Below are 11,651 nucleotides of genomic sequence, written 5' to 3'. Positions count from 1 at the left end.
TACATGTTTATTTAAGTCTCTGAAGATACCCTATTCACTCGCCCTAGGTAAGTGCATTATTTTCTCAGTGGAGGCACCGCGCTACAAAATTGATTAATAATATTTGTATTAACCTGTTTATTGTATCAGTTATGATAATGGAACTAGCCTACTAATACACACGAGGGTCAGCCAGCTCACCATATCACCTCTGAGAATTCAGGTTCCTGTTGCGCCACAGTGTTCGCTTTGTAACACTTTTGCTTATTTAATTTTGCTTGGCAGGGCCGGCCAGTGATAAAAGGGGTACATATATTTACTATATATATATATATATACGTATATATATATCTATAGATTATATAGATATCTATACTAAACTTACACACTAAACTTTCATTAGTTGTACGTTTCTCAAGTTCTCCAATGTTTACACTTTAAAATTTCACACACATTCCAAAGCATTGCTTCTCTTTTTCCTTCACTACATGAAGTGTTTATGTTCAACCTTTCGGGCTACATCCAATGAAGATAAACCCTGTTGTTAGGACTGAGCAAAGGAAGTAACGCCAAACAAATAACTACACATTACAGGATGGAAGGTTGATGTATAGTTTATTTTATGCTATTCACAATTGTGTCATATTGTATGACTTTTACAATGTGCAATATTTCCAATGGAAAGGAATTATTCAGCACTCTCCTTGCCCTAAGAGAAAAACCAAACAAATGTAGGAATTAGAGATATAGTATTTTTTTAATTAAATCATTAAAGTCGATTCTAAGATATATATTTGTGCAATAATCTGAACTGTACTATGCCATCGAAATACCTTTCCAGAGTCACGGCTCTTGGCCCTCAGCTTGTTGACCTGAGTCTCGGCGATGTCAGCACGTTCCTCAGCCTCCTCCAGCTCATGTTGAACCTTCCTGCACTTGGACAGGTAAGAGTTGGCCTGCTCCTCCTGTAGGAACATTCATAATTTGTTTAAATAGGTACTAAAATTGATAACTTGATTTTGTTACGTAGCTTTTACTTACCGCTTCCTCAGACTGCCTCTTGTAAGCCTTCACCTTCAGCTGCAGCTTATCAACAAGATCCTGGAGTCTGCAACCATTCTTCTTATCCTCCTCAGTCTGATGCACATTTTAAATTGAAAAATCAACATCATGTGGCCTTTAGATATCAAAATGTCATCAAAATGCTAATGCCGTAGAAACATATTTAGAGATGTAAGTTTGACATACCTGGTAGGTGAGTTCCTTGACCCGTCTCTCATATTTGCGGACGCCTTTTACAGCATCTGCTCCACGTCTCTGTTCATTATCAACCTCAGCCTCCAGATCACGAACCTTTCGAATTAAAGTGAATTAATAAATCTCCTTATATTGGACTTAAATCTATTCTTAAATGCTTGATGATTAATTTCTTACTCTGGCCTCCAGTTTCTGAAGTTGCTTCTTGCCACCCTTCATGGCCAGGTTCTCAGCCTCATCCAGGCGATGCTGCAGGTCTTTCACTGTGACCTCAAGGTTCTTCTTCATCCTCTCTAAGTGAGAGCTAGTGTCCTGCTCTTTCTTCAGCTCCTCAGCCATCATGGCTGCCTGGACGTAGAAAAAATGAGAGAATTTTTTTATGAAGAGGTATTTTGATTTGTCGATGATTTAAGAAATAAAAATAAACCTACATCAGTGATGGCCTTCTTGGCCTTCTCTTCAGCATTCCTGGCTTCCTGTACACTATCGTCCACCTCACCCTGGACTTGGACCAGGTCGCTTTCCAGTTTCTTCTTTGTGTTCAACAAGCTTGTGTTCTGAAACATATTACAATGCAATTACAGTCAAAATATTTGTGTTCTTGTATTCAAATGATAGGATTATATTGTATGGTTACCTGAGAGTGCAGCAGTCCAACACGCTCGCTGGCGTCCACAAGCTCTTGCTCAGCCACTTTGCGGCCTCTCTCTGTCTGTTCCAGAGCTGCCCTCAGCTCCTCAATTTCAGCCACCATGAGACCGTTCCTACGTTCCACCATGGCGGCCTGCTCCTTCAGGTCTTCTGCAGCTCTGATGGCATCATCAAGGTGCAGTTGTGCATCCTTATATTACCAGGAACAGAAAACATCAGAAAAGGATATCTTGCACTACATTTTATATGCGCTGTTCATCCTTGGTGTCATACCTTCAGTTGTCCCTGAACATTTCTCAGCTGCTTCTGTGCCTCAGCAGCCTGGCGGTTGGCATGACTCAGCTGGATCTCCATCTCATTCAGATCTCCTTCCATCTTCTTCTTAATTCTCAGAGCGTCATTCCTGCTCCTGACCTCAGAATCAAGAGTGGTCTGCATGGAGTCAATGACCCTCAGGCTGTTCCTCTTGATCTGCTCCATCTCCTCATCCTTCTCAGCCAGCTTCCTGTCAACCTCACCCTTAATCTGGTTGAGCTCCAGCTGGACACGCAGAATCTTGGATTCCTCATGCTCCAGAGTTCCCTAATGTATAAAATTAAATTATGCACATTTATTAAAATTAGATCTACATTTATTTAGATGTTGTTTGCTGATTTAATCATCCTCACCTCAGCTTCCTCAAGGGCTGACTGGATCTCAGTCTTCTCTGTCTCCACCTGCTTCTTGGATTTCTCCAGCTCATGTATGTTCTTTCCGGTCTCACCAATTTGTTCAGTCAGATCACAAATCTCCTCTGCAAAGCAATTTTGTATTTGTTATTAGTCGGAAAAGCAAAATAGTGATACTGATGTTATTGACAAAAACTCACGTTGGAGGTTCTTGTTTTCACGCTTCATGGTCTCCAGATGATCTAGAGTTTCTTCATAGGAGTTCTTCATCTTGAAAAGCTCAGTGCTGAGAGAACGAGCCTCTTTAAGACTTCCTTCAAGCTCTGCCTGACCCTCCTCATATTTCTGCTTCCAGTCAGCCAATACCTGTTTATTATTATTAATAGAGGGGTGCATGTTTAGCCCCTGAGGAAGAATCATAGAATGAAAATAGAAAAATGTATTTAGATGAATAACAACACACCTTGTCAAAGTTCCTCTGTTTCTTGTCGAGGTTGGCAGCCAGTCCATTGGCCCTCTCCACATCAACCATGAGGTCCTCCACCTCACCCTGGAGTCTCTGTTTGGTCTTCTCCAGAGAGGCACACTTGGAGTTCACAGCCTCAATATGTTCCTCAGCCTCCTGAAGGCGCTGGGCCAGCTTTTTCCTGTTAATGAATAACTTGGCTTAAATTGTGTACATTCATCAAATATAATGTCTACTAAAACAACTATGTTTTAAATGTGTGACTCACTTGGACTCCTCTAGCTCTTCAGTGCGCTGGATAGCATCAGTTTCATACTTGCTCCTCCACTGAGCCACCTCACCATTGGCCTTGGACATTCCACGCTGCAGCTCAGCCTTGGCCTCCTGCTCCTCCTCAAACTGCTCCCTCAGAAGGTCACAGTCATGGCGGGCTGATTGCACACCATGAGCAAGAGCATTCTTGGCCTACAAAAGGTGAAACAGAACATGTCAATCAAAGATATTTTTTTATCTTTGTACCCTGCAATTTTTATTAATAATTCTACCTTACCTTAACTTCCTCCTCATTTAGCCTCTTCAGCTCCTCAATCTGCTGAGTAAAGGCCTGCTTGGTTCTGGTCAGCTGGGAGACAAGAGCTTCCTTCTCCTCAAGCTGACGGCCAAACTCCCCTAGTTGGAGATTGAACGTTAAATATTGAATACATGCTTAAGCTGCAAAACCAAAAATATAGATGCAATTCTATCTCACTCCTTCAATTAACATGAATTAATGATCAATCCAAATGACCGTCTTCTTAAGTATGTACCATTTTCTGTCAGCAGTCTTGCTCTCTGGGCACTGATGTCATTGATCTGGCGAGCATTCTCATCACTCTTAGCCTTGATTTCACTCAGTTGGTCCTCAAGGGTACGGCAGATCTTCTCCAGATTTCCCTGATGAGTACGATTTTATAATTTTCAAATCCTGTTAATTTATTAGTATTGACATATTTATTTAATATATTACTTCTTAATTCAATGAAGGCATTTAAGAATAACTTACCTTGGCTTTGGAAACAGCTTCCATGTTGCTGGAGAGGTCATCAATCTCCATTTTGAACTCACTCTTCTCCTTCTCAAGCTTCTGCTTGACACGCTGGAGGTTGTCAATCTGCTCTCCCAGCTCTGCTACACTGTCAGCCTGCTTCTTACGCAGAGCAGCAGCAGTGGCTTCATGCTGCAGGGTGGACTCCTCAAGGTCACGACGCAGCTTCTGGAACTCAGCTTCACGCTTCTTATTCATCTCAATCTGAGCAGAAGTGGCTCCACCAGCCTCCTCAAGCCTCTCACTGATCTCTTCAAGTTCTCTGGAGAGATCAGCTCTCTGCTTCTCAACCTTGGCACGAGCAGCACGCTCAGCCTCAATCTCTTCCTCCAGCTCTTCAATCCGGGCCTAAATAATGAAAATATTGAGCCAAATAACCAATTATTCATTTCAGAAAATGTATATTCCTTTTGTATTATTTTCCCACCTGAAGCTCCTTGATCTTTTTCTGAAGCTGAGCACCCAGGGACTGCTCATCCTCAATTTTGCTCAGAAGCTGGCTGGTCTCAAAGTCCTTCCTGTGAATGATTAAAATAAAATAATAATAATAAAAAAATGTAACAATTTTAAATTTAATTTAATGAGAAAGCATATGGAGTTCATCCTATTGTGGTTCAGAAAAAACAAATGTCTCACTTCTTGATTTTCTCATCAGATTGCTGTTTGTCATTCTCAAGATCCATGACAGATTCCTGAGACAGTTTCAGATCACCCTCAAGCTTTCTCTTGGATCTCTCAAGGTCCATACGGAGCTTCTTCTCTTGCTCCAGTGAACCTTCAAGCTGGATGGAAATATTTTAATATAATTAAGAACAATCTCTTGTATTGTTTAATATTTACTCTAATAATTGTAAATAATTATTGATAATGCTTGAATATTCATGAACTCCATTACTGATATTAATTCTAAGTTTCCATGAGGTTCTATTTTACTCACATCATCCACTTGCTGTTCAAGCTTGGTCTTTGCCTTGGTCAGAGTGTTGACTTTGTCTTCCTCTGCCTGCAGGTCATCAAGAGTCTGCTGGTGTGCCTCTTGGAGGGCTTTCTTCTCCTTTGTCAGCTTAGCAACGCTCTCATCCTGAGAGGCCATCTCCTCAGTCAGGTTCTTCACCTAAAGGAGAATCAAGTGTCATCCATGCTAATTAGTCAAGTATAAACTTCCTTTGTACTCAATTAATTACTGTTTGGAGAAAGTTGGCGGTAGTATTTAGCTGACAACTTTACAAACCTTATTCTCAGTGGCATGTTTCTCCTTCTCCACTTTGGCCAAGGTAAGCTCCAGGTCATCAATGTCCTTCTTGAGCTCAGAGCATTCATCCTCAAGTTTCCTCTTCTTGGCAGTCAGCTCAGCATTCATTTCCTCCTCATCCTCCAACCTCTCAGTTGTCTCTTTGACTTTTGCCTCCAGCTGGATCTTACTCTTGATGAGTCCTTCACACCTTTCTTCAGCATCATTCAGATTCTCCCCTTCCTGTGTGATATTTAGAGATTTAGAGCATGTAACATCACATTTACCTCACTGTGTACAGACAGGGATACAAAAATAATATTTGCTTACAGAAGCCACTTGCAGCGAAAGATCATTCTTCTCCTGCAGGAGAGAAACCATCTTTTGCTCAAGTTCCTTCTTCTTGGCCAGGGCAGCTGCCAGGTCTGTCTTCATCTTTTCATAGTTATCCTTCATATTGGCAAGCTCCTTCTCAGTTTCAGCACTCTTCAGAAGAGGCTTGATCTTATAGTACACCTTCATCCATGGCCAGTGTTTGACATTCATGAATGAGCGGATGTTGTACTGAATAGTGAAGACTGCTTCCCTATAAAATAAAACAACCATCATATATGACCAACCATTATTGGGGTTGCACCTAGTAGCTAAAAACCTTTTAGAGTTTTGACAGGAAGTCTTCTTACATACCTCCTCTCCATCATTTTCAAAAACTCCTTTCTCATGACATAACCTCTGCATGCAGCCTGAATCATTCCGACCAGAGCTGCAAGCTTCTCATCTCGCAATTCCTCAAGAGTACCCAGAAGGCCAGCTTTGAAGAACACCTTAATGTAAGAAAATATTTTTGTCAGCTAGTAACTTTCAATGAAGTATAAACATATATTTTTTTACAACAATAAACAGACCTTTGTGTGTCCAAATTTGTACTCATCGTGAGGCACATCAATGGATCCAAGCAGTTTCTCAGAAGCCTTCTTGTTGTCAATAAACTGGCCCTCAGGAATGACACTGGCATTCAGTACTTTGTACCTGAAGCAGACCATTGAAATGTTTTTTGCATTCAAGGCATTTGTAAAGTTGTCCTTGAAAAATCTTTTGAGTTAATACCTCTGCTTGAAGTCAGCATAGAGGATTCTGCTGGGGAAGCCCTTTCTGCAGATTCTGATGCCCTCCAGTACACCGTTACACCTCAGCTGGTGGATAACCAGGAAGTTTTCCATGAGACCTGTGACATGGTTGATAAATACGTAGTCAATAATATTAGTTGGGTGACTAATGACGAAATGGTATATCCTTTGCTCACTGTACCTGGAGTCTTTGACTCGTTGGGAATCAGGCAACGCACAAAGTGAGGATGGGTGCTTCTTAAGTTGGTCATAAGTTTACCCAAGTTCTCCTAAAGACACGTCAAAGCATAAAACAAGAAATATGTACAAATTTACTGCTAAAGAACCAATTCAGAAAAAATAATGAAATTAGGTTCATTTTTTACATTTGTTTGTGTGTTAACCCTTACCCTGAACTGTGAAGACACAGTCTGCATGGAGCCACCCTTCTTCTTGCCTCCCTTCTTTGCACCCCCGACCTCTGTTTTAAATTTTTGGTAACAAGTCACAGTTCATTTTCCACACTTGTATATTTAAAACAGAGGCAATGGCTTAAAATTAAATAGGCATTATTATATAATGTATTAAAAGTTATATACTATGATTAAACTCTATGAATATGTACCTTCTACTACAGGAGGGTACAGAACAGGCAGAAGTTTGTTTGAGGATTTCTGATACAGCTGTACGACAGAGTCATTCAGGGGATCCTTGTTCTTGTCCAGCCAGCCAGTGACATTGTAGTCCACAGTACCAGCATAGTGCACCATGGCGAAGTGGGCCTCAGCCTTGCCCTTTGCAGGCTTGGGCTTCTCAAATGCTTTGGTCTTGCCAAGATGCTGGTCATACAGCTTGTTTTTGAAAGTAGTGTCGGAAGCCTTGGGGAACATGCACTCCTCTTCAAGGATGGAGAAGATGCCCATTGGCTTAAGAGGAAAAAGGATTGGTGAAACATTATCAAAAGTATTTGTAAGACACACAAAGAATAATAAAATATAGTTATAATATTCTGTTGTACCTTCTCAATAAGCTCAATGCAGGCAGCCAGGTCCATGCCGAAGTCAATGAACTCCCAGATGATACCCTCCTTCTTGTACTCCTCTTGCTCCAGGACGAACATGTGGTGGTTGAAGAACTGTTGCAGTTTCTCATTGGTGAAGTTGATGCACAGCTGCTCCATGCTGTTGTACTAGTAGGGGACATTTAATTAACCGACTTTTACGAGGTTTCAACAATTGAATGCTAAAGAGTTTTGGGTCCAAATTAATTAAATCAGAAATGCTGCCACGTATTTACGCATCTTACATTAAATATCTCAAAACCAGCAATGTCCAGCACGCCAATGTAGAATTGTCTTGCTTGCTTGGTGTCCAGCATCGTGTTGATACGGATGACCATCCACAAGAACATCCTCTCATAGATAGACTTGGCCAGGGCACTCACTGAGTTTTTGACCTGAAATGTATTTTCATTTAAAATCATCAAAAATATTAGTCTCATAATAGACAATACATCATGTTAAAAGAAATTGTACCACAACACATCACTTTTTTCTTACCTGAGGTACAGTCTGTCCCTTGGTGACATACTCATTTCCGACCTTCACTCTTGGGTAGCAAAGAGCCTTGAGCATATCAGCAGAATTCAGACCCAGTAGATAGGAAATCTTGTCAGCCTCTACAAAGTTAACATGAAAAATGAATGGATTATTATCCTGTATAATAACGACTACCAATGCAATGCAAGCAAATATGCAACAATTTGCCTTCTAGTGCACTGATGAATACAAGTTCATCATTACCTTCATTGCCATCTGGCTCAGCCTGCTCCTCACGCTGCTTCTCCTTGAACTTCATGTTACCGTGGTGAAGCACAGCACCAGTGAACTTAAAGATGCCCACCTTGTCCTCATTAGTGAAGCCCAAAATATCAATAGCAGCCTGTGTTGAAAACAATGAACATTTAGAACACATTTCGTAACATTTATGCCATGTGGAAAATACATGAAGAGTTTTCCAATCAACCACTGACATCAGTAGCATCCAGCTCCTCTTTGTCATCAATGCTGGCCACAGTGATCTGACCCTGACTGCACATGGGGAAGTCATAGGGGTTGCTGGTGATGAGGGTCATTTCTGAGGGATTAAATATATGTAATTTCTCTGTTTAGATTTTGTCAGTATCGTTTCCAATTTATATTTTTCTAAATTGTTTCTTGTGTAATTTCTGAGGGATTAAACAAATGTATTTTTTCTGCTTGATATGCTGCTACCTAACAGATAACTTCTGAATAAACAACAAATTAATCTTTCTTAGCACTTACATGCAATGCATGTTTTCCAAATGCATTTCCACAATATGCAATTGAAGATATAATCTTTACCAAAAACGATTTATTCTAGAGAGAAAATTAGCCCTTTAAATATTTGAACTTCAGATGTCATTTGTACATATTAAGTCATATTCGAATAGATAAAGGCAATTCAGGAAAAATGTTAATCTTAATATTAAGTACATTCTTCACACTCTTACTATTATAAAATCTCACCAATGATCTCAGGTTTGTGGTTGGTCATCATCTGGTAGAAGATGTGATAGCCTCTCTCATCGGGAAGCTGGAATGTCACTCTTGACTTCTCCAGCAGATCTATAAGGCCCATTCATTGATAAAAACCTATACCACGAATAATCTTGGTTAATTAATCCACATGTAGAACTAGATACTTACACGTCTCAATGTCAGCACTGGACAGTTTACCGTTTGCGTGGAAATGAATTCTGATGAATTTGCCCTGTTTGCAAAACAATTTGTTTTAACATCCTCAAAAAAATACTCAAATACTAAGGAGCATCTCAGCGAGGAATTCAAATCATACTTACAAAACGGGAGGAGTTGTCATTTCTCACAGTCTTGGCATTACCATAGGCCTCCAGCAGGGGATTGGCTGCAATAATCTGGTCCTCCAGTGACCCCTATAATCAAATATAAAATGTTAATAACTTTTTATTGAATCTTATTTATATTTTTCATGTTCTTATGTTATTTCTTTATGTATTGATTCATTGATTTAATGTTTATTTTTTAACATACCTTTATCTTTCCACCGCCATCATCCTTCTTTTTTTCTGCTCCACCCACTGAGATTGTAGCAAAGTATTGGATGACACGCTTGGTGTTCACAGTCTTTCCAGCACCGGATTCTCCACTTGGTATGAAAAGACGAGTACATACATTTTTGACATGTTTTCCATTGTAGGAATCATTGCATCATATTTATATCATGTTGACAGAATCAAACTTACGTGATCAGGACTGACTGGTTTTCTCTATCTGTGAGACAAATGTATTCAAAACTATGATCATGGTTTTAATTCATAAAAATAAGATAAGATTAGGGATTTGAAACTTTAATTTACATACCAGTGAGCATGAACTGGAAGGCGTTGTCAGAAACAGAGAAGATGTGGGGTGGAGCCTCCATACGCTTCTTGCCTCTGTAGGCATTGACAACCGTCTGATCGTACACTGGGAGCCACTTGTAGGGGTTTACAGTGGCACAGAACAGCCCAGAGTAGGTCTGAAGGAGATCAAAGAGATTCACATTAATGTTACCTATTAACGATGCATAGTACTTAATGTTTCTTATACTTTCATTGAGGCAAAATATCTTACATAGATCATCCATGCTGAATAACGTTCTGCGAGGTTATACAACACAGAGGCTTCATTGAGATGGGTCATCATGGCCATGTCCTCAATTTTGTCGTACTTGGGAGGGTTCATTGGTGTGACATCGTCCTCCTTGACTGTCTTCTCCTAAAAAATGGAAGCCCATTTTTAGTTTTCTTACCAGTGCAGCTATTGAGACTTAAACTTTCTGTTGACACCAGTTGATGAGCAACCTCTGCTCACCTCTTTTGTAGCCAAAACTGTGACGGTGACTTTGCCACCTTCCCTCTTAGTGATGGTACACTTGACGTACAGTTCCTTAACATCAGTCACATATGCAGCAGCCTTTGCATCGAATGGCGCGCTCTGGGCCGCAATCCTCTCCCTTTCTGGCTTACGGAGGTAAATAGCAGCCTCGCCATAAGCGGCCATCTCTGCGTCCGTACTCATGCTGGAGCCTTGTTTTATGAAAGCAAAAAGAAGAAATCAATTTAGTTTAACTGAAACATACACATGGCTTGAAGAAGGTTTGGAGATTTTTGGTAAGGAGATGATGTTTAATTATTCTTACCGTCTTCTTTACTTCAACCGTATAATGAATTGGTCCTTAAAATAAAAGTGATTTATGATGTTAATGAGCCACGACATGTACAAGTTACAATGACTAGCAATCAAATTTCACTGAATTAAATTAAAACTATTATTTCTGTATTATGCGTTGAAATTTGCAGATGAAACGGCACTTGATTTATCTCTTCTATTAACATTTAATTTATCTAAGAACACCTATACTGGTAATCAAATAGCCAAATTAAAAATAATATATAAAATGATGAAATAATTAAAAATCAATTAAAAAAAAGCAGTTAGGTAATTAAGTCTCAAGCTTTAAAAAACATAACCTTACAGAAAACAACTCCATGCAAATGTACACTCTAATGGTTTCTTAAACTTAAATATAAGTAACTATCTTTCAAGTAAAACATAAATAAGGTAAAGAAGAAGGTAAGTAAGAGTAATTGAAGTAAAGGGAAATAATCTCAATGAAATAAATCATGAAAGATTGTCCACTCTAATACAATGGTCTTCCCTAGACAGGAGCTGAAGCATCAGTCTTACTTACCACCAGATGTAATATCCTGAACTTCCCTGCAGACTATCTGTCTCATCTTCTGTCCCCTTATATATAGGTGGTCCTGAAGTCCAGGCAGAACTATATAAGGGCAGATCTTCAAATGGCTTTTTTATTTTGCTTTGGAATGATTTGTCCATTGGCTCATACCTTGAATGCTATACATGATAACAATATATATAGTTCATGTAGTTGTATCAGAATAGTGTCGCTGCTGGAATCCAATTCATAATGTTCTTCAAAGAGAATACCAAATAGAATGTGTGTGTGAACATTTACTTTGTTTCACAAGCTGTAAATCTGTCGACTCTATAAATAAGTTGCAACAATGTTTGATGGCAGTTGCAACTGCAGCCAGGATTCCATTGTTGGCCTTTAAAGACGTGGATGATGCCAGGGAATAAGAT

General features: G+C 39.7%; 1 protein-coding gene across 1 annotated transcript; it reads right to left on the bottom strand.

The window, feature by feature from the left end:
• Window positions 1-577: 577 nt before the first annotated feature.
• On the bottom strand, window positions 578-11,306 carry LOC132455069 (myosin heavy chain, fast skeletal muscle-like). The gene is made up of 41 exons (XM_060048778.1): window positions 11,236-11,306; window positions 10,684-10,718; window positions 10,356-10,570; window positions 10,116-10,259; window positions 9,864-10,020; window positions 9,746-9,773; window positions 9,534-9,648; window positions 9,323-9,415; window positions 9,171-9,234; window positions 8,991-9,089; window positions 8,474-8,577; window positions 8,244-8,382; window positions 8,001-8,119; window positions 7,748-7,897; window positions 7,461-7,631; window positions 7,068-7,368; window positions 6,853-6,923; window positions 6,645-6,732; window positions 6,444-6,561; window positions 6,242-6,365; window positions 6,024-6,160; window positions 5,667-5,922; window positions 5,337-5,579; window positions 5,043-5,219; window positions 4,742-4,887; window positions 4,533-4,623; window positions 4,064-4,453; window positions 3,828-3,954; window positions 3,572-3,690; window positions 3,290-3,486; window positions 3,019-3,202; window positions 2,756-2,921; window positions 2,556-2,680; window positions 2,161-2,469; window positions 1,874-2,077; window positions 1,668-1,793; window positions 1,414-1,584; window positions 1,228-1,332; window positions 1,021-1,116; window positions 813-944; window positions 578-688 (listed from the first exon to the last, which is right to left on the bottom strand). Exons 3-41 carry the CDS (start codon window positions 10,560-10,562, stop codon window positions 668-670), a joined length of 5,814 nt encoding a protein of 1,937 aa, XP_059904761.1. The 5' UTR covers window positions 10,563-10,570; window positions 10,684-10,718; window positions 11,236-11,306; the 3' UTR covers window positions 578-667.
• Window positions 11,307-11,651: the final 345 nt, after the last annotated feature.

This window comes from Gadus macrocephalus, chromosome 4, assembly GCF_031168955.1.
Source record: "Gadus macrocephalus chromosome 4, ASM3116895v1".
Taxonomy (NCBI): domain Eukaryota; kingdom Metazoa; phylum Chordata; class Actinopteri; order Gadiformes; family Gadidae; genus Gadus; species Gadus macrocephalus.
Note: the sequence above shows the minus strand (reverse complement) of the source record. Positions and strands in the feature narration are given on the sequence as shown.

Excerpts from the sequence above, each read along its gene's own strand:
- LOC132455069 (XM_060048778.1), bottom strand. The coding sequence starts at position 10,562 with ATGAGTACGGACGCAGAGATGGCCGCTTATGGCGAGGCTGCTATTTAC. Across the intron at positions 9,774-9,863 it reads CTTCCAGTTCATGCTCACTG|ATAGAGAAAACCAGTCAGTC; the intron begins GTATGTAAATTA and ends TTTGTCTCACAG. Across the intron at positions 945-1,020 it reads AGAGGCAGTCTGAGGAAGCG|GAGGAGCAGGCCAACTCTTA; the intron begins GTAAGTAAAAGC and ends ATGTTCCTACAG.